This window comes from Vespa velutina, chromosome 9 (genome assembly GCF_912470025.1).
Source record: "Vespa velutina chromosome 9, iVesVel2.1, whole genome shotgun sequence".
Classification (NCBI taxonomy): Eukaryota; Metazoa; Arthropoda; class Insecta; order Hymenoptera; family Vespidae; genus Vespa; species Vespa velutina.
This window is the reverse complement of record NC_062196.1, coordinates 3,639,102-3,662,480: the sequence shown is the minus strand read 5'-3', so window position 1 is coordinate 3,662,480 and position 23,379 is coordinate 3,639,102. Positions and strand designations below refer to the sequence as shown.

Sequence of the window (23,379 nt, the reverse complement as noted above, 5' to 3'; positions counted from 1 at the left end):
GGAGAGAGAGAGAGAGAGAGAGAGAGAGAGAGAGAGAGAGAGAGAGAGAGAGAGAGAGAGAGAGAGAGAGAGAGAGAGAGAGAGAGAGAAGTTGAGGTAGGTTGTTTTATGGAGTAACTATGAGTATAGTCTCGCAATGAACATTTTTTTTTTTTAGTAAAAAAAAATTCCTCGAATGAAAATGTCATGTTACTTTTCATGTCATATTCCTTTCTAGTGGCAGCGTTTTATCGTTTCTTTCTCCTCCACAAGGCATTATTTCATATTCAAAATATCACAAGCTATAGAAATTTTAAAGAACGTATATACTATATTTATATAATAGCTACAAACTTTTTGACTTTATTAAAAAAAAAAAAAAAAAAAAAAAAAAAAAAAGAGAGAAAAAACAAGAGAAAGGAAAAGAATGACACAAAATGTAGGTAATGATTTATCAAAAGATATATTAAATTTTCAAAGGACCGAGATAACATTTGATAATTGATCAAAGCGTTAATGGAAGATAGTTCATTCTCTAGGGAAATAACAATTTTATATAATAAAATTGTAACGGCGTTAATATATATCATTCGTAAGAATCCATATCTAAGGAGATTCATAGAGAAAAGGGTTTGGGAATGTTTCTTATTTCCGATGAAATAAAAAAAAAAGAAAAAGAAAAGAAAAAAAAATGGAGTCGAACGAGTGATCGAGCCCGACCTACCACCGGAAAGATCTGGGAAGGGCGGAAAAGCCGGGCCGGGGTTCACAGCATCGGTTGCAGGGAGTTCGTAGAGTAGCAGCTGACGCTGCGCGTGACGTCACCGTTTGCGTGGTGGTTCGTCGCTGAAGAAGGGAGGTCTCGTCGCTCGATATTCCACTCGCCCGGGCGACGCGAAGCCCCTTCTTACTATTACTACTACTACTACTACTACTACTACTACTACTACTACTACTACTACTACTACTACTACTACTACTACTACTACTACTACTACTACCACCACCAATAACACCACCACCACCACCACCACTACTACTACTACTGCTACTACTGCTACTACTACTGCTACTACTATTGCTACTACTATTACTACTACCACTGCTACTACTACTACTGCTACTACTACTACTACACTACTAGTATTACTACTACTGCAGCTACTACTACGCGACTGCAGCGCCTCCGCCAGGTGCTCGCTCCTTTCGTGTCTCTCCCCACCAAAGTGCCACATGAGCTGGGCGTGACGTCACGCTTTTACTGCTCCACCAAGGAAACTCGACTGCTTTTTCTCTACCATTCTTGAGAATTTATATTTTTTGTTTTTTATTTCATTCTTTTCTTTTTTTTTTATTTTTATTTATTTATTTGTTTTCTCTCTCTCTCTCTCTCTCTCTCTCTCTCTCTCTCTCTCTCTCTCCTTTTTTTTCTTTTTTTTTTTTTTTTAAAAGGGACTCGACCATATTTTTCCCCACCCATTTGTATCATGAAATGGTAAAAAGGACTTGTCAAAATTTGTCATTTTACTAAACCGCTTTTCTGATATTTTGATCAAACGTGTATTATTAATATTCCGCTAGATCATTCTTCAACCTTTGGAAAATGTGGTTAAAAAAAATGAAAAACAAAATAAAAAAAAAAAAAAAACGAAAAGAAGTACGTTCAGGGAAACGATCGCAAAATGAATCGTATAATTCGATTATCTTTTTCTTTTGTTCATTTTTCTTATCCCCTATCTTGCTGACGGAATATCTTTATTTTTTTTGTTTCAGGTACGTACAAGTAAGGCAGACGATCGTAATACGTAAGAACGTTTTTAAGAATAAGAAAAATAGGAAATCCTAAAAGAATAGTCTCTAATGTAAAAAAAGAAAAAAGAAAAAAAAAAACAAACAAAATGTCAAAGGTAAAGTATTAAAATTGAAAAGGTAACGTGCAAATATAATCGGGGGGTGCATTGACACGGCTAAGTAGCTATCTTTCTCTTGTATTGAACGTTACATTCGCGTCTCTCGAATGTATTTATTGACTCAAATGCACTATTTCTGACACAGTTTCGTAAAGTACAAATACTCCATCGTAATCGTACAATGAGTAGGAATAATAGAAGTTGCTATTCTATTCGAATTTTTCTTTCGATGTGTTCTTCTTCTATTTGAAAACTTTTCGACGATCAATGTACAATATTATATAGGATGAGTAAGGGTGTATGTGTTATGCACATATGTGTGTAAAACGAGGTCGATTGACTGCTGACCGACGAAACGATCGACTATAACTATAGTCTCTTTTCCTATCCTCATCTATAATATCCTCTTTCTTTCTCTCTTTCTCTTCCTCCCTTCCTCTCTCTCTTTACGCTCTTTACGAGCTATCTACTTCGCAAAACGCTTCCTCTGCTGATATCGAGTAGAAGTACATGTAAAGTCAAGGATGTTAGAATAAGCATGAACAAGAAAGACTGATAGAAGAGAGAAAGAGATAAAGAGAAAGATATAGAGGGAAAGTTATAGATGAGTATAAAGTAGATATGTGTGTGTAAGTAAGGAAACAGTTGAATGAAATCAAAAGAAAAATTGAAAAAATTGAACTTTCGAATAACGATTGCTATATTGAAAAATTCCAAAAGTTATTAAACTTTGAAAGAATGTGCGTGCGCATCCGCGCGCTTATATAGAAACTTTTTCTCTTTTTCTTTCCTCTTTTCAATATTCGAGTCAAAAGAGATTTAAAAATGTGATCGTTGTCATTGAAAAATTAATCCAATCAATATTTTTTTTTCTTTTGCAAACGACGTCTAAAACATTTTTATTAGATTATATATTTCATTGTGGAGATTAATAAATCGCTAACGAAAAGTCCTTCAATTTAAAATGAAACTTAAAATCGATTGTATGAGGATCGATTGGTTAAAAAAAAAAAAAAAAAAAGAAAAAAAAAATTGCAGCTTATTAATTTTTTGCTTTTATTCTTATTCTTATTATTATTATTATTTTTTTTTTAAGTCGCTATTTCAACTAAATCACACAAATTATTTAAGTGATCACATTTATCACATCTGCTGTTACGATTTATACTTAACAAGTATATTTCCGTTTCCTTATCGATTTATGAAGAAGAGGAAGAAGAAGAAGAAGAAGAAGAAAAAAAAGAAAAGAAAAAAAGGAAAAAAGAAAAATTCGTTCGTCGTTTTAACGTTTTCAACGATCAATCCAGACGTAGAGAGACTCGAGCTTTTAGCTCGAGTTAGTTCATTTGAGTCAGCTGGCTGACAGGGCGTTGCCCCGTCGCCAACACCGACGCGACGCCGATCCACCATTCATTACGAACTCTAGCCAAGAGAGCCAAGTACTATGTAGCTCATGTGTATGCGCGCGCGTTCGCGCCCGCGCGCACTCGCTTTTGCATTCTCCCACTCACTATATTACAAACACCTACTACTACCACCTCTTGTAGTACTACCGATACTACCCATCACCTAGCTTTTACTACTACTACTACTACTACTACTACTACTACTACTACTACTACTACTACTACTACTACTACTACTACTTCTACTACTACTACTGCGACTATAATGTGTCATTGTGCTAGTACCATTTCTAGAAGAGGACTGTACTTCTCCCGCCCACTCTTCTCTCGTTATCGACGAATCTCCGAATGCGACGCATACCAAGAACCAATACTACTTTAACACTACATTACTAGTGAACCTTTCAGACTTCATGAGTAATAGACAATGAGCTTTCTCGAATTCCGAGATAGAACATTTTTCGCCATATATATATATATATGGATTTTTCAAAATAGAATTCCAATGAGTTAATAGATTTATTTAATTTAGATTAAGATCGATAAATATTCATTTTCTTTTTCCTTTTTTTTTTCTTTTTTTTTTTCTTTAAACACTTAACGTGTTTTGACGAATATAATTTCCAATGTTTTATATTATGTAAATAGTACGTTTGGTTGTTTTATTGTATCGTTGTAAGTTACGTTATTGATCGTATATTTTCATTTTTTTTATTTTTTTTTTCTTTTTTTTTTTGTTTTTGTTTTAAAACATGTTGGAAAATGTATAGATAACGCGCAATATACATGTGTAATGATAACATTGGGGGAAGGGAAAAGGAAAAGATTAGAAGGTTGTTGTAGATATTCCAAGTACGTGCTTATTATTTGTTTCTCATTGTATGTCGTTTCATGCTCTATTATTAACTTCACGCTGACCCGATTACGTTTTCATAGAATTTCGATTCGCGAGTTTATTATTACTCACAGAGGAGAGAGAGAGAGAGAGAGAGAGAGAGAGAGAGAGAGAGAGAGAGAGAGAGAGAGAGAGAGAGAGAGAGAGAGAGAGAGAGAGAGAGAGAGAGACGCGTTTTGTATTATAGTTAGTAGTAATAAATCTACGTTTAAAGTCATCCGTTAAAAATAGATAAAGAATTTATGACGTCTTTCGTTAAGTTATATCAAGATAACAAGATGACGTTGTATATGTTTAATTACATCGAGAAAATGACGTTTAATAGGAAATTAATAATTTCTAGTAACGAATGTTGTCTTAATTGAAAATTTGAAATGATTTCATTTTGATTATTATTATTATTATTATTTTTTTTTTTCTTCTTTTTTTTTTTTTCTTGCCAGTTTCGAATTGAAACGACTTCAATGGACTTTTCTTTTCACTTTTCAATATTTACTATACGAGTTCATTCGTAAAGAATGATCGTACAGAAAAGCTGGACTTTGTGATCGAGGAAACAATCTTTCAATTTTTATCTCATTCGACGCGTGCCTTTCCAAGGCGAGGCCGACATTTTCTCTCCCTCCCTCCCCCTGCCCCCTCCCTCTCACTTGTTATTTGCATTGCAATTCTATGACTAATAAGTGACTCGATCGTTTAATTTGAAACATCCTCGTTATTTTGATAACCACGAAATACCGTCATTTTCTTTCTTCCTTTTTTTTTTTTTTTTTTTTTTTTTTTTTTCTAAGAAATGTATTTGAAGTGATTTTTTTTACTTTTCTTATCTTTTTTTTTTTTCCTTTTCTTTTTCTTTATTATCAAGTAATTAAATCGTAAAATATTTGCAATGATTGTAAATTAAATAAGAAATAGGCAAAAAATGATTCAACTCTAAGTCCATCTTTAAAAGGAAACCTTTAGTATTGCCACTGTTGAAACATTTTTTTTTTTTTTTTTTTTTTTCTATTATTTATTAACTAACAAGCTACGATGTTTTTTTATTCGCGTTTTTTCTACAATTAGATGTAGTTTTTTCTTTCTTTCTTTTTTTTTTTTTTTTTTTTTTTTTTTTATCGTAGAAAAAAATATAAAAAAGTACGAGTTTATCTGATGTCAGATTATTATGATCAATCAGTGATAGATCATAATCTTTTTTTTCTTTCTTTTACTTTTTTTTTTTTTTCGTTTCTCCTTTTCTTTTTTGTCGGTGTTGTTTTTATTCGAACAACAACGTGCATTCTTTTGCAGATAATCATATACGTGCGTAATTCTCTGCTCTAACGCTCGCAAAACCGTACACCTGCAGTAGTTTCTGCTTGGTTCGCCCCCGTTCTCCCGCCCCTTATCCTCCCTCACCCATCTTCCTGATTTCCCCCCTGTGCACCGCCCCTTTCATTCGATCCTATGCAACATTGTGTAGAAGTTACAAGAACGGTTGCCACGTTCGTTCGCCACTAGGGCGCGGCACAATGTTGCGAGGTATCTAGCAACCCTGGAATTTTCGTGCCTGGAGAACATTGATCGCTTGCATCGTATTCGAATTATGTCGTCCAACAAAAATATATTCTTCATCCGAGCCAATTGCATTTAGTTTTGTTCGATGGCTCGACAAAAAAAAAAAAAAAAAAAAAAAAATTAAAAAAAGATATTGTCTCTGATTCGTCCCTTTTAAAATGAACAACGAATGACAATTTTAAAACTCGCGTTTTATAATACATTCGATAGGATCGATCATATCGATCGTTATTTTTTTCGTAAAGCTGATTTTAAGCTTGATTATAAGCTTGACGAAGCTTGTCCACTTTTTTCTTTGTTCTTTTTATTTTTTTTTTTTTTTGTTTCTTTTTTATTTTTGGATAAAGTGGTCCGAGATTTTCTCGTCAATTTTTTTTACGTATATATATTTACATACAAACACACACACACACACACACACATACATATATGCATACATATATGTATGGATCTATTGGAAGCATTTATGTATCAACATGGCTCGGCTTTTACAGTAATAGATACATATGTACATATGTAAACGATTTTACTGTTAGACGTTATCAAAATGAGAAGTGAAGTTTGAGAAAGTAGGAGAGAGAAGATGGACGAAAAAAATTCAAGAAGAAGGATATATGATGAAAGAGCAGAAGAGAGAAAGAGAGAAAGAGAGAGAGAGGGAGGGAGAGAGAGAGAGAGAGAGAGAGAGAGAGAGAGAGAGAGAGAGAGGAGGGAGGTATTGAGAAAGATTGAGAGTCGAAACGAGTAGTGAGAGTGAGACAGAAAAAATTGAGAAGAAGAAAGAAAAAAGTATAAAGAGAAGAAAAGAAGAAGAAGAAAGAAAGAAAGAAAGAAAGAAAGAAAGGAAAAAGGATCTAGCTAGGATCCCATCCTCCTCTCTTTCTCCATCGTCGAGCAAGGCGACGACGGAATGTCAAATAGCGGCTTGAATCTTTAATCTCTCGCGACGCGGGATATTAAAGTTTCTCGAGGGCTCGGCAACTACTTCGAATACCACGATGAAAATGGAGTTAAAGTTTCGCTTTTTTTTTTTTTTTCTCCTTTGGGACAGATCGTCCGTTGAAGAATGATAAACGGGGGGGGGGAGAGATGTTGGAGTTATGAGATGAGGGAGGGGGAAAGAAAAGGATATTCTTATATTTATATATTATATATTCACATATATATATATATATATATATATATCGACAATATTGGATATTTTTATAACGAGTTGTTTCAAAGAACGTCGTCGTTTTTATTCTTTATCCTTTTCTCGATTAACCTTATTTGCAACGTATCTATATATAATACTTATAGATACTTACTATATGTATCATCTATCCTATGTATACATTGTGTAAATTATGTATGATATTATATATATATATATATATATATATATATATATATATATTATGTACGTAATATATGATTCCTTTCTTTTCATTTCTCGTTTTTTTCTTATAATAAATTGACAAGGGCTTTTGTTGTTAGAAAGAAAGAAAAAAAAAAAAATCAAAAATAAAGAAAGAAAGAAAGAAAGAAAGAAAAAAGAAATCCAGAGAAGTCAATGGTGACGTTTAGAAATTGATCGATTCTTTTTTCTGTCATCAAAATGGAAGCTGCTATTCGTTGGTATGGCGGCGTTAGAAGGAGATGGGATTGGGAGGGGAGAAGGGAGGACGGAGAGGGGTAGGACGAATGCAAGAGAGAAGCGGGGGGAGGAGGAGGAAGAGAAGGCAATGGAGAAGGAGGAGGAGGGGGAGGGAGGGAGGGAGGGGGAACTATAGGCGTTGGCGGCATCGTCGCGCATTGCTGGCTCTCGCATATCTCGCTGTCCTTGTCCGAGAGGCAAGGTCAGGGTCGTCGACGAGTCCACTGACTCGGCTTCGCTGAGAAACGGCGTCGCGTCTCCCATAAACGAGCACGTTCTCCATCTCCGTTGCCCTTGTCCTTGTCTGTCCTATCTCTTTTTACAAATCTTGTTGATCGTAGATCGAAGGTTACCTCTTCCTCCCCCTCTTCTCTCGGAATAATTACTCTCTCTCTCTCTCTCTCTCTCTCTCTCTCTCTCTCTCTCTCTCTCTCTCTCTCTCTCTCTCTCTCTCTCTCTCTCTCTCCTCTCTCTCTTTCGTCCTTTCGACACGTTCCTCTCGATGTTCTAACGAGTTTTGCTTGATTTTATAGAGGGAATTTTTTTTTTTCCTTTTCTTTTTCTTTTCCTTTCCCTTTTCTGTTCTTTTTTTTTCTTTTTTTTTTTTTTCTTCCTATTTTTCTCTTTCTCTTTTTAATCGTATCACGCGAAGTAAATGAAAAGAAATCGATTAATTGATTTGTGTTACATGTAGCAATGTTAATGAGTTAAAATGTTTATAGTTGGGCGGCTGCACTTTTATGTGATTTTGTATAAAAGATTATCGGTATTGCAGATCATATTTGATATCTTTCGTCGAACTACTTTTATATATCGAAAGTTGTTAGTCTTCTCTTTTTCTTTTCTTTTTTTTTTTTTTTTTCTTTTCCTTTTTCCTTTTCCTTTTTTTCTTCCCTTTTCTTGTTTTATTCAGTTACAATCTGCCATTTAAGATAGGTTTTCTTTTTGTAGTATAGAAAATTTTTAATTGCAGAGAGCTAATGGCGATGAACTTTCTCGTTAATGATTCAGTTATATATAGAAATAAAGATATATTCGTATTTTAATTTTTCTTTTTTTTTTTAATTATTGAATGTACATACATACATCTGTGTGTGTGTGAGTGTGTGTGTGTGTGTGTGTGTGTGTGTAATTATATTCGTAGTTATTTCGATACTCAACGTATCGATAAGATTAAAGATTCTTTTGTTTTTTTATTTAATTTAATTAAGATTAAGCTTGAAACGCTTTCTATAAGTGATCTTACTAATTGGGATCTGGTTTTTGTTAATAAGTATGCATCTATATATATATATATATCAAAATGAATTATTTATTTATCAAATGACAGAAAGAGGGAGAGAGAGGGGGGAGGAGGGAAATTCAAGTGACACTAACGATAACAAAATTCTAGCTCCGGAGAGTAACATCCGAGTTCGGTTTCTTCTTCGAAACGTGTCTTATCAGCACTAAACGCTGGCACACGACGCCTGGTATAGATAAGCCAAACTAAACCGAACAGAACAGAACAGAAGAGAACAGAACAGAACAGAATGGTGTAGAGCAAAGCAGAGTAGTAGAGTTGAGCAGAACAGAACCAAGCATGAGTGTTCTCCTCTTTATATATTTATGTATATATATATATATATATATATATATATATATATATATACATGTGTGTGTGTGTGTGTGCGTGTGTGTGCGTGTGTGTGTGTATGTGTGTGCGCGCGCTGTCAATGAGACGCCTTGATTCTATTACGTGCTACGGCGCGTAATCGAATCTGATTCGTTGCTCGACAAAATACCATTCTACGTTTCTTCGAAGTATATACTCACTGATAATATCTTATCGTATTTAGACGCGCGAAATGAGAATGAAAGAGAGAGAGAGAGAGAGAGAGAGAGAGAGAGAGAGAGAGAGAGAGAGAGAGAGAGAGAGAGAGAGAGAGAGAGAGAGAGAGAGAGAGAGAGAGAGAGAGAGAGAGAGAGAGAATTCGTGAAATCACCCAACGATCACTTTCGTTATAATCGTATCTTTGTATGCACGTGTCGTACTTTTTATTCGATTATTACTAAATTGTCCTTAATTTTATTCGATAATGTATTTATCGTTAAAATGTTTAACTCGAAAATGGTTGACTCTATGGCATAACAAAAAGGGGACTTCAAATTATTTAAAAAACTTCTTTCTTTTTTTTCTTTTTTCTTTTTTCTTGTTCTCTTTTTTTTCTCCTTTGTTAATCTATCGAACTAAATTCGATCGATATACATTTAATTTTCAATGAATTTAGTAATACGAATATATTATTTACTATTTTTTATCATTTGAAACAATTTTTTTTTTTCTTCTTTTTTAACACTTATAATGCAAAATCAGTTGTTTATATAACAATTGCACATAATTCATTACCGTTTATATATTTTCTTTCTATAATCGATAAGAATATGAGAAATAATGATAAAAGACAAAATATTATATATATATATATATATATTGATAAAATATGAATTATCTAATAGATTTTAAAATACGAATCACGTGATATTATTAAAAGTTAAGGCACAATTAAATTGCAACAAATTAAAAATTAAAAATTTTAAATCCAGAAAGAAGCCAGAAAGTCTCCTTTACCATGATCTATTTTTATTATTTATAATATTAAAAGTAGATCATAATGAAAGGAGAAAGGAAAAACAAAGAAAAATAAACTTTCGCTACTTTCAAAAATGACAGCTCATAATATACCATCTATCTATATAGAATTTATTTTTAGAGTTGTTTTCTCCCCTCTCTCTCTCTCTTTTCGTTTTTTCCCTTTCTATATAGAAAGTTATACGTATATTTTTTAAGCGGTTCTACGTGAACATCAAGATAGTTTGAGGAGAAAAAAAAAAGAAAAAAAAAAAAAGAAAAAAAAAAAACCAAGAACATAAAAGTGTACCGGGGTGTCTTGTCGTGTCGTATCGTATCGTATCGCGTATACCATAGGCCAACCTTATGTATGCTCCAGAGAGTCGACGTCAATGATAACGGCAGCGAGCGTGCAATTACGTACTTTGTGAGCAGAACCACGGAAAAGCCGTGGGTAATTAGTTAGTGGCGTGTGCGTATATATATATATATGTGTGTGTGTGTGTGTGTGTGTGTGTGTGTGTATGCGCGCGCGCGCGCGAGCGCACGACCGTTCCAGATTCGATGTTTGAATAGATAAGCCAACGCCGTGACTGCAAGGGAAGGAGAGTGAGAGAGAGAGAGATGTGGGCGGGTGAGGGGGGAGGGAGAGGAGAGAGAGAGAGAGAAAGAGAGAGAGAGAGAGAGAGAGACAGAATACGATCCGGTTCATGATCACGGCCAAGGTCGTGAGGTCTACGCGCTTTTATTGTCTATCTTTATCGGATTATACGATAGTAAACGAAACGAATAACGCGATTTTCATTAGAAAGTTGCACACATTTTTTATTTTTTTTTTCTCATTTTTTTTTTATATTTTTTATTTTTTTTTATTATATATATACACACACACATATATATATATATGTATATATGTATATATATGCATAATAAAAAAAATGAAAGAAAAAAGAAATATATATATATATTTATAAGAAAAATATATTAGATAGTTAAGTAAGTAATAGGTACGGTATGTTATCGTTTTATATAGATCGGCTTAGGATTTTTACCTGTGCATCATATTAAGCTCTCAATTAATGTATTAATTAATAAGGATAACGATCGCCAATATTTTTGTTATTTTACGATAATTCTGATTTTCATTTGGATGAAATCAAAAATAGAATAGATAATATTTATATATATGTATGTATGTATGTATGTATGTATGTATGTACGTATGTAATATATACGTGTATATATAATTTGAAAGGTTGTCCATGTGAGGAATAGAAAGAAGTTGAAAAAACATCGCGATAGTCGAGAGTAACTGCAGTTTCTCGACAAGCTCGGTTCGGTAGGAATTGGACGCTTTGCCAAGGCACGAAGCCGTACATTATCGAACGTGAGCACAGAGAGCGAGAGAGAGAGAGAGAGAGAGAGAGAGAGAGAGAGAGAGAGAGAGAGAGAGAGCATGAGGGTAAAGTTATGCAACTGCATTCTGAACGTGGCGTAGACTATCGTACGTGCACTCGAGGACATTACTCCCGACCGCTTCGTGTGAGCCGAAACGTCTCGTCGTCGTTGGTGCATCGACGCGACGGTGAACGGCACAGAAAACTGTGAAACTGTGAAATCCCGACCGAATGGGATGAAGACTTTTTGTAAAGGGAAAAGAAAAAAGAAAAAGAGAAAGAAAAGGAAAAAAAGAAGATAAGGAAATGAGAAATACGAGAATCGCTCGCTATTACTGTTGATAATATTGAAATCTCATATTGTTCATTCGTCGTTCGTTAATATTTTTTCAATGAAACTTTTTTATATTTTTATTTTCAGACAAAAAAAAGAAAAGAAAAAAGAAAAAAGAAAAAAAAAAAAAAGAAAAAGATTGAGAATTCGTGCAATGCAAACGATGAAAAATTTTATTGTTCGATGATCTTTGTTATCGATAGATTTGAAAATCTTTTCTTTTTTTTTTCTTTTTTTTTTTTTTTCTTTATCGCATAGTTTATCACAAAAAGTTGGAACTGATTACTGTTCACCATTTATGAATTCCTTTTATATATATATATATATTCTATCGAAAAAAGAATTTTCTAATAAGTAAAACGTTGATTATTTTTGGCTCGATTTAATATTACTGTTTTTATACAAATAATCGTATGTAATTAAAGAGAGTTCATTTAATAATTCAGAATATTTTACGATACATTCGGGTACTTCTCGAAGAACCTGTTTACCTCATTTCTTGCACTTTTCTAATTTCTTTAGGAATTATTCCTACATATTGATACACAGATACTCATACACATATACGCGCGCGTGTACGTAATTTATTATAGAATTATTCCTAGAGGGATTAGTAAATATATACCTAATATAGTCAAATGAACATTCTCGATAGAATTGCATCAAGTTCATGCGTCTTATCAGTTAGAAAAGCTTCGAGAAGGTCGAAGATCCGCAATTCCTTAGGGTTCTATGAACCTCGACGAAACGCTAGTCCTCGTTTTATTTAGTTACGTGCTTCGTTAAGAGGAGACGCTCTGCGGAATCCTCTCGACATATTACCGCAATGTTGCGGTTTTCTCGAATACCGCATCATCGGGAACGACAATGACGGTGATGGTGATGACGACGACGACGACGACGACGACGACGACAATAATGCATTCTTTGAATTTACGCTCCTCTACGATATTTTCTGATCGTTCATAATGTTCGAGCTTGAATAATTGTCCTCTATAACTTTGGAGATATTATGCAATTTATATTCCAAATTTGTACCCTGTACCATAAGCGGATTATATAGGTATCGGTATATACGTCCTGGGAGAAAAAAAAAAAGAAACACTTTACATGAATTATATATAAACTTTTAAACGTTCCTCTTCATACATATTACATATCATAAGGGTGATTCACTCTGGAACATGAATTTTATCATTCACATTCTTCAGTAATCATTTAATTATCCTTAATGTACTTTCAATAAATTTTAATATAAAAATATGAGATTGGGTTTCGTTAAAAAAAAGAGAGAGAGAGAGAGAGAGAGAGAGGGAGAAAAAAAGAAAAAGAAAAACAAAAGAAATAAAAAAGTAAAAATAAAAAATAAAAGAAATAAAAGAGTAAAAATAAGAAATAAAAATAAAAAAATTGAAAATAAATTTGTCGAAATGTATAACATATATGGTGTCATTAAACATTATGGTGTTGTGTTTTTGTTCGATATAAAAAAGCTTACACATGTTTTATATATAACGCCTATTTATAATCGTTATATTTTTATTCCCCTTGATATACATATGTTAGCCCTTCCTAAAACCCATGCACTTTGTTAAGAAAGTTTAATGAGTGTTGCAAAAGTATTGCAACGTCGCAAGAGAAAGATGAAAAATAACTTGTGCTACGCTTGAATTTACAGCTAATTACGAAGCCACGGTGTTATACGAAAATTAGAGGTTTACGAGTACGTAGCGAGAATTTCTCTTCCCCCTCCCCTCCACTTTTTTTTTTCTTTTTCTCTTTTCCTTTTTTTCTTTCTCTTTCTCGCGCGCGCGCACGCGCATTCAAAAAGTTCATTTTTGAAAGAATCCGAACGGCTCGTTTTATCTCGAAAATGTTAATTTTATGCGTCCTCGATGTTTTCTCGTATGGCCGTACGAACGCGTTTTTGCGCGAGTTCTCTCGCCGTAATCGCGGTAATTACGTGATAATAACTCATGCACGAGACGTGACAGATTTTTCTTTTCTTTTCCCTTTTTTGTTTCTTTTCTATTTTTCTTTTTTTCTTTTTTTTTCTTTTTTTTTTTTTTTATTATACGAAATGTATCCCTCCGAGATACCAAATTGTACCTTCATTTTATTCTTTTCCCTTTTTTTTTCTTTTCGTTCTTCATTTCTTTCTTTCGCTTTCCTTTGTTGTATTTTCTTTTTTGTTCCGGCCTTTTACGAATATTAATTAACTTCGAAATAAAATATTTTTTTTTTCTTTTCTTTTTTATTATATTTTATATATTGCCGTTTACAAATTTTAATTACGACTATTGTTTGTTGTATTTTGTGTATATATATATATATTTTTTTTTTTCGTTAATTGAGAGAGAGAGAGAGAGAGAGAGAGAGAGAAAGAGAGAGAGAGAAGATAGGGAAAAGGAAGAGAGACACAGACAAAGAATTTCGCGAACGGGTTCACGAGGATTATAAAAGATGAGAAAAGGGTACTCTCTCTCTCTCTCCCTCCCTCTCTCTCCCCTCTCTCTCTCTCTCTCTCTCTCTCTCTCTTATATATACTCGCGCTAGTTCGGTTAGTCGTACGTACGATCTTTTTCTCTTCGTCTCGCACATCGTGTCCGGTCTTTGGAATGCCGCCGCCGCCACCGCCGCCATCGCTTGCGCAACAAGAAGAAGGCGATCTCCGTCGCTCCGAGAACCCGACACGAACGATCTTGGTGGGAGAGTAGTTTCTCTTCTCGAAAAGAGAAAAAGAGAAAGAAAAAGGAGAGAGAGAGAGAGAGAGAGAGAGAGAGAGAAAGAGAGAGAGAGAGAGAGAGTGGTGGGGGTAATACGAGTAGTAGTAACCAGTCGTGGAAGGTCATGCTCTCTCTCTCTCTCTCTCTCTCTCTCTCTCTCTCTCTCTCTTCCCTTTCCCTCTTGTTTTTCTTTCTTTCTCTCTCTTTTTATTTATTTCTTTTTCTCTATTATAAATATCTTTTCGGTATTTTGTCTATATGTATCTGTTTGTTCGTGTGTCCGTGTGTCCGTACGTGTGAGAAAGAGAGGCGATCAATGAGTATATATATATATATACATATATATATATATATTTCATTTATCGTTATCTACAACATATTAAAACGTATAAATTAATACATAAGTATATATCATTCAGGAATATAAATTTCACTATAATCCTCGTAATTTTTAATTATGTCTAATAGAAAAATTCTATGACTAATATATATGTATGTCTCTTTCGGTTTATCCATCCTATTATCTATCCCTTTCTCTCTCTCTCTCTCTCTCTCTCTCTCTCTCTTTCTCTCTATAAATTATTATATATATCTTAATTATTATTCAGATATCAGATTTCTTTCTTAATTTATTATAATTGTTATTATAATTACTTCGTATATATCATGAGCTAGGACCATTTATTCATATAATCTCACCCGCACATACACATAGGATCATTTACTACTCTTCCTCTCCACCTGCCTGTCTATTTATCTTATTCTTCTCTCCCTTTCTTTCTCTCTCTCTCTCTCTCTCTCTCTCTCTCTCTCTCTCTACCTCCCTCTCTTTCTCTCTCCCTCCCCTTTCTCTCTCTCTCTCTCTCTCTCTCTCTCTCTCGTATTCGTTCTTCCGATATATACTATACCTGTAATATAGCTTGGAAGAAGGACGTAGGATATCGAAGCACATATTACCCCATTCTTCTTTCTGCCTGGATGCACACGAATCGTGTCCCTTGTATATTTATATATATGGTTATATATACATACATATCTACATATATATGTTATATATATATATATATGCAAAAGTATGCATGCATATATATATATATATATATGTAGTTGCATACCTTGGTTTTCTCGTCGAGCGAGATATACCCTCTCTTCTCGAATTGAAGCCTGGAATGGTACGTTCAAGACCGCAAAGAAAAGAGATCGCGTGTATGTTCTCGCTTTAACTCGCTTATTATTCCCCATTTTGCACCCTCTCGCGTTTCTCCGTTAAGATTTCTTTCATTGAGAATACGTTCGTGCGACTGTGAGAAGAAGAGGCCACCGTCTCGTTCTTTCTTCATTTCGTTATTACAAATGTGTACGTAACAGAGCTTGCGTCTTATTTTTTCCCTCTTACACAAATTCGAAGAAAAAAGAGAAAGAATATTTTTGAAGCTTCCTATCATCTTATTATTATTATTATTATTATTTTTTTTTCTTTTTTTTTTTTTTTTTTTTTTTAACTACAATTACATACATTTTTCGAACAAAACTTTCATTTCTTTAATTCGTTTTTCTGTTTCTTTTTTTGTCCCTACTAATTCTTCACGTTCTAAAAGTAATCCCTGGTTTTTTCTATGAATTTCGATTAGAAAAGATATATGACATTATTTTATGTATTTATTTATTCGTTTTGTTAGATTTTTGTCAGGGATTTTTTTATTATTTTTTTCTTTTTGCTTTTTTTTTTTTTTTCTTCTCTCTTTCTCACAAACAAACATAATTGGCTTGAAATGTTATATTCAAACGTAAAAGATTTCTTTTTTTATTCTATCGCTTTTGTTAACGTTGTTATTAATTAACGTGTGAATTTTTAATCAATCGGAAAAGTTAATTTTTGTTTTTAATTGATTAAATTTTGTTTTGTAAAGTTTTTCATTTTATTAGAAACACTTTGTTTTTTTTTCTTTTTCGTAGATTTCCTTAATCGTAGAAATATGACATTACGAGAAGGATGTGATCGTAAGGGAAGAAACAAAATGTTCCAAAAAAAAAAAAAAAAAAAAAAAAAAAAAAAAAAAAAAAAAAGAAAAAAAGAAAAATAAAGATTAAATGTCGCATGTATACTTTGAGAAATATTAGATTTTTTTTTTTTTCTATTAGTTACCAATGAGTTTGTAGTTTAGAGTAGATCTATTCGATCTTGAACGTAAAGCCTTGCGATCGGATTTCGCAGAAAGCAGCGAGGGTCGACCTTGGCCCGTTTCTCTTCCTCGGCTTTGCGGAACGGTGCTAACGAGATTTCGGCACGTGCGTCGTAACTTCGGCTGAGCAGAGTATATTCGGCACATTTGCAGGCTCTAGTCTGGTGCGCGATCCTCTATAATATTCGCCCGAGGGTACAGTCCCCCTGCGAAATATCAAATGTGTTTAACATCGAACCGTCGAAAATTTCATTAGAACGTTATCGTTTCTTCTACATTAATATTATCTTTTATTTCTTTAGATAAGGCAACGTAATTTATTAAATAATTATTTTTAATTAAATTAAATTAAATTAAATTAAATTAAATTAAATTAAATTAAAAATTTAATTAAATCATTATTTATATGAGAAATTGATAGCACTGTCATTTTTTTTCTCTTAATATGTCGAACGAAGTTTACATAAAGTTTATATATATATATATATATATATATATATATATATATATATATTATATATGGCGTCAATAATGATAAATTAGATTGATCGTTTTAACGTCATTAATCATTTCCATTCAAATTTTCTTCTATATATGAGATACATGCGTCATCATTTTCTTTTGTTCCAATATGTCGATCAAAGTTTGGATTAAATTTTTACTAACATAAATACACACACACACACACACACATCAGTAATGATAAATTAAATTAAACATTTTCCATCATTAATCACTCCCATTCAATTTTCTACTATATATTGTTCTTTTTCTTTCTCCCCTTTAATTAATATAATTATTTTACTGTTTCTCACGTGCTTGTAAAAACAAATAAATAGCTAAAAAAGTGAAGCGTGAACAGCATCTGGTTGCGTTTCTTCTTCTCTTCTCTTCTCTTCTCTTTTCTTTTCTTTTCTTTTCTTTTCTTTTCTTTTCTTTTTTCTTTTTTCTCTTGTGTTTTTCCGTTCTTCTTTTTTCCTTTTTATTTTTCTTTCATGCTTCTTTCGAACATTCGCGCCTTTCAAGAAGCAGTCTCGCGTTCTTTTCGAAATGAGGCCCCCTCTTTCTACGACCTAATGCCGTTTCTTCTTACACCCTTCTTCCTTTCCCTTCGACCTTCCTCTTCTTTAAATATAGATCCTTATTCCGGTCCCACGACTTACAAATGGTATGCTGCGAGTATGTGAACATGACTTAACACATATCACAGTATATATTATAACTATATTTAAAATTTGTTATATTCTATATAACAAAGGATATACGTAGAAATTGAAACTATTTTAATTAATGTGTTAATTAAAAGATTATAATTATGAATAAAAGTTTTATATAATGATCTTTTTATTTTAATCGTTCTATACATGAAATATTTTTATCGAAGTGATAAAAGTTCCAAGGGAAGAAAATTATAAATATATTTTGTTAAGGAAGGCATATATTTTTTAATTAGATGAGAACACTGTGATTGAAGATCCAACTTTCAATATTAATTAACTGTTAAATTTCATTATCTTTTACTTCAAGAAAATAGATTAAATTATATATTATAGTTTACTTTTTGCGACGTTTAAAAATAATAATTATTAAAAACGATCTTTCTTTTTTATTTCGAATATCGATTCCGAATGAAAATAAAACGACAGAAGCAATAACAAAGAAGCAAAACAATGAACGATTAATCGATATTATTTATCTCAATTATAAACTCGAGAAACTCAAGAGGGAAAAAATAGAAAATTTACTTGTCGTGCCAAGGTCGATTATTTGAAAGATGAGCGAATGATTTTATGGTCGAGGTCAAATGAAAAAGGATCGTTATGAAAGTGAAAGAAATAGACAACAAATAAGGCTGACCAAAAGGTTTAATTCCAAAATTAGAAATGGTCACTGGTCGCCATTATTAAGAAGTTTATTATGAGATATAATGGTAATGGAGTAAATGAGAAAAATAATATAAACGTTTTTAAAGAAAAAAGAAAGAAATGACGGAACGGGATAAATGAAAATATGAGTTTATATGAAAGAAGAAAAGAAAATGAAAATAAAATAAACGTAATATCGTTATGTCGTGAATAATATTCAACGAAAATAACCAAAATGATTTTAATATGGAATAAAAATCTGTGCATTTATCGTGTTTATTTGCGTTTAAACATGATAAGGGTTTTGGTAAACATTTATTTTCTTTTGCATGTATAGTATGAATGAACTTTTCTTTATTCCAACAGCCATATTATATGCAAGAATAAGAAACATCTTCGAGAATTGTACGGATCCGTGTTTGTATCCGCATAGTTCCTATGAAGTCTTTGATCTTTGACCCACGTTAAGACCGACTACTATTCGAAGGATTTCGATTGATTCTATTAGTCGATAAAATTAAAATATTTATAACGAGAAATATTTTTTTCTTTTCTTGTGATTTTTTTTTCTTTTTTATTTTATTTTATCGTCGATAGAAAAATTTTAAAGAGAAAAAAAAAAAAAGAAACGATGCCTCGTAATAAAATAATATAACTTAAATCATTAAGCTTTTTAAACATGAATCTTTGTAATGTAACAAAGTAAATAAATATAATAATATGAAAGAAAATATTGAATATAAAAATAATCGGAAGATTTTTTTTTTTTTTTTTTTTTTTTTTTTTTTTTTTTTACAACTTATAGCTGTATACCTTGAGTACTTATAGTTGTACTCGATCTGTAACAAATGTAATTACTTTATTATTAATTAATCGATTAACTAATTAATTAAATAATTATTAATCGATGAATTTTTTAACTGGAAATAAATTAAATTACTTACGTTAATTTTCGTATAGTTTTTTTCTCTTTTTGAAGAAGTCAACAGTGAAATTAAATATTCGACGAAATAATAATATTACTTCTTATTGTGTGTAAACTTCATTATTGTAATTTTATATCCCCTCGTTACTAGTTCTATGGCTATATTTTCTATGGCTGAATTTATTTCATTTGCATTTAATAAACCTTATCTATATTAGCTTCATTATTATTTATAATAATAACATATTTAAATGAATGCATATATTTTAATAAAATTTAAATAAAAGCAATCTTATTTATTTAAATTAAGTTAAATCAATTTAATTAACACTAAAATTAAATTAAATTAAATTAAGTTAAATTTATTTGTCAGATTAATTTATGATAAAATCAAATCAAACTGATGCTACGTAAATATTTGCCGGAAGGGAAAGGAGGTCGGAAGAAGAACAAATGTATTAAAAAAAAAAAAAAAAAAAAAAAAAAAAAAAAAAACAATCGAAAGGAATAGAAAAATATTTTTTTTTTTTTTGATCGGTTCGATGATCAAAAAGGAAAAAAATAATAAAAGAAATGGAAAAAAAATTGAAACGAGAACGCATCCACTTATTTACGTTTTACTTTTCCATCAAATTTTAAACGCATCGTATCAGCATCTGGCACTCGTTAGCCACCTGTCGGCAGGTGCTAACCGTGCACCCGTTCTCCATTACCTTCCTACCATTCGGTGTCAACTGGCCCCTTTTGTTTTCAGCCCTTTAGATTCTACCGTATGCTTTTTTTCATAATTTTCTTTTTATTATCTATATATATCTTTTTTCTTTTTTCTTTTTTAATTTTACTACGTTGTACGAGATCTCGTAGGTGATATGTGATAGCGGATGTCATCGATTCGTGCGTGCGTACTACTAGGCTATCGTGTGTGAAACCCTTTAACCTTCTTCCACGTAAACAGGAAGTCCCTTCCTGTCTCTCTCTCTCTCTCTCTCTCTCTCTCTCTCTCTCTTTCTTTTTCTCTCTTTCTTTCTTTCTCTCTCTCTCTCTCTCTCTCTCTCTCTCTCTCTCTCTCTCTCTCTCTTTCTTTCTTCTCTCTCTTTCCTTCCCCTTCTCTTGCCTTCCTTCTCCGGTACAGGTTGTAAATAGTGCGTAAGAAACACCTGTACCTGGTTATACTACGTACTACGTTACTACGTACACGTGTTTTTACGTTCGATTCATCACGAATGCCGGTCACGAACCTTTTTTTCTTTCTCTTTACCTTTCTCTCGGACGGAATAATTTTTTCCCTTTCTTTCTTCTTTTTTTTTGTTTTTTTTTTTTGTTTTTTTTTGTTTTTTTTTTGATCTCTTTTTTTTATTTTTCATTTTTTATTTATTTCATATACATTATATGTTAAATCGTAGTCTTATGCACGAGTGAAGTTTTATAACAGAAACAAGTTCACATTTAGTTAATGATAAAATAAAAACGATCGTGCCTTCTTTGTGAAGTTGTACAAATAAAAATGGAAATTATAATATAGAGTTTAATCGGATAAGAACGATAAATCTTTGCATGTCATATTTTTTTTTTTTTTTTTTTTTTTTTTTTTTGTATATATTTTATTACGTTACATTTGTATCGTATTTTGTTATACGAAGAGAATTATTTGCTTTTTGTTTTTATTTTAAACAGTAGGTGAGCTGGAAAAACGAACCTTCGATATATAATTCTGCTATAATAATTACAAATTCGAATTATTTCGTTACTTAATTGTCCCTTTGTTAATTATTCATTAGGAAATTTTGCGATTAAATTTATTATATCTTTAAAGAATTAATATTGATCATCGTGAATATTTTTAAATGTCATAAGGTGATATAATTTTTATCGATTATTCTTTATTTTAATTCTACGTAATCTTTTTCGTTACAGGCTGCGATACTTCAACAGACTGCCGAATACATTTATCAGTTAGAACAAGAGAAAACACAGTTGTTGTCGCAGAACTGTCAATTGAAGCGACTTGTGAATCAACACGAAGGTGGTGATTTACCTATCAAAAAACGCAAGCCTGATAATCAAGGTGAGTTCCTTTCTTTTTTTCTTTTTCTATTTTTTAATTATCTTTACTTATCGATTTTCCTTAAAATTTGATGTATTGATATTGCTTATATGATTATTGTAATAAATATAATTAATAATTTATATATAATCATTTATGCATTGTATAGGATTTAAAACAGCCGTTTATGTAATTTTTATGCATATATATATATATATATATATATATATATGTATATATAAAGGATAGATTAATTACCGTATTCAGATACGATGTTATGAACAATTTTTCATACATAATTCGAATGATTTTAAAGTACAAAAATTTAATTTTTATATCGTTTAACTAGATAAGATAATTAATTAGATAGCCCGTTTTACCCATCTTTTATAAATGTTTATATATAAATTATTCATTCTCTCGTACTATAATTACATTTAATTAAAATACTGTATATTAAGCAACCGCTATTTTACATGAAAGGTATACCCTGTATACCTTGTATAATATTAACATAAATTAAATTCAATATCTAATTCTAAACAAGTTTAACGTGAATTTATAATAATGTTAGTTGATCGAGAAAGAGAATAATTATTTTAAGGTATTTATCTTTAATAAGCCGAATTTGTTCGAAATTTATTTCAAAAGTTTTTTGTTTTTTATTTCATTTTCTTGCTGTACTTCTTTTTTGTAAATTGTATGTACTATACATATTTTTTCTTTTTTTTTTTTTTTTTTTTTTTTTTTTTTTTTTTTTTTTTTTTTTTTTAATATGTACATTTAAAATGTAACGTTTACAGGCGTCGTTGTAAGTTTACCGGTGCATGTAAGCGAGAGTGGCGACGAAGGATTAGGCAGTATGTCCCCGGAGCCTCTTTCTGTAATCACGGTGACAACCGAGAGCCATTCCGTGGTAAGCAGCGAGGTCGTGGAGCTTAGACGACAGTTGGAGAGAGAACGTCACGCAAGACTGCATTTGGAAAAGCAGATGAGAGCCATTCAGAGTCAGCTGTATCCGGAAAGATTCCGGGATAATCAGCTGATTGCGTATCAGCCTCACGAGGTACATTTTCTCTCTCCCTCTCTCTTTCTTTCTCTATTTATTTATTTATCCATATATTTATCTATCTATCTATCTATCTATCTATCTATCTATCTATTTATCTCTTTTTCTCTTTCCCTCTCCCTCCCTCCCCCCTCTCCCTCCCTCCCCTCTCTTCCCCTTTCTATAATTTTTAATGAAACTAAAGATACAGATGAACTTAAGAGATACAGAAAACCGTAATATAATTAAAGTGAATTGATCTATATACATTGAATGTCATGAAGGTCATCGATGACTAACATTTGACTTTACTAACTACATTCATAATCTTTATATAATATTTATTTACTAACATATGCAGGAGGTCGCATTTATGAATCATAATAAAGAGTAACAAATATTGGAAAATACAATGATGACCATTATCGGTAAATTTTTTTTTAATATCCCCTCCCCCTCCCCCTCCCCCTCCCCCTCCCCCCTATAAAAAGCTTATAAGATAAATATGTAAATATGTAATTTTAGCCAAATAATGTATTAATCTTAAAATAATAATCTTTCCTTTGTAGTCGGATAATAAAATAGGATTTAATAATAAATTAATCTTATGGCGAATATATTATTTATTTTTTATTCAGGTAATTGAACATACGGACAATGTTATGAATCAAGAAACTGAAGAAGCAGTTGCCGCGTTACAAGTGGTATCGGTTATGTCAATACCTGCGGTAGGCTCGACTCAAACAGTAGAAACTTCGAGTCCTGAGCCAAGTTCACCACCGTTATCTCCTCAGCCTGGTGATTTGGTATCAGCTGAGGATTTGAAGGAAGAGGAATCCAGACCGAGTAGCCCGAAAATCGTA

The 23,379-nt window shown here is 32.0% G+C and overlaps 1 protein-coding gene across 1 annotated transcript in view; it reads left to right on the top strand.

Moving 5' to 3' along the window:
- The window catches only part of LOC124951718 (transcription factor AP-4), a 62,025-nt gene that overhangs the window by 32,120 nt on the left and 6,526 nt on the right, over positions 1-23,379 (top strand). The window contains exons 3-5 of the mRNA XM_047500524.1: positions 21,339-21,489; positions 22,272-22,534; positions 23,155-23,376. Of these exons, the coding sequence (XP_047356480.1) occupies positions 21,339-21,489; positions 22,272-22,534; positions 23,155-23,376 (636 nt within the window). The remainder of the gene's footprint in view (positions 1-21,338; positions 21,490-22,271; positions 22,535-23,154; positions 23,377-23,379) is intronic.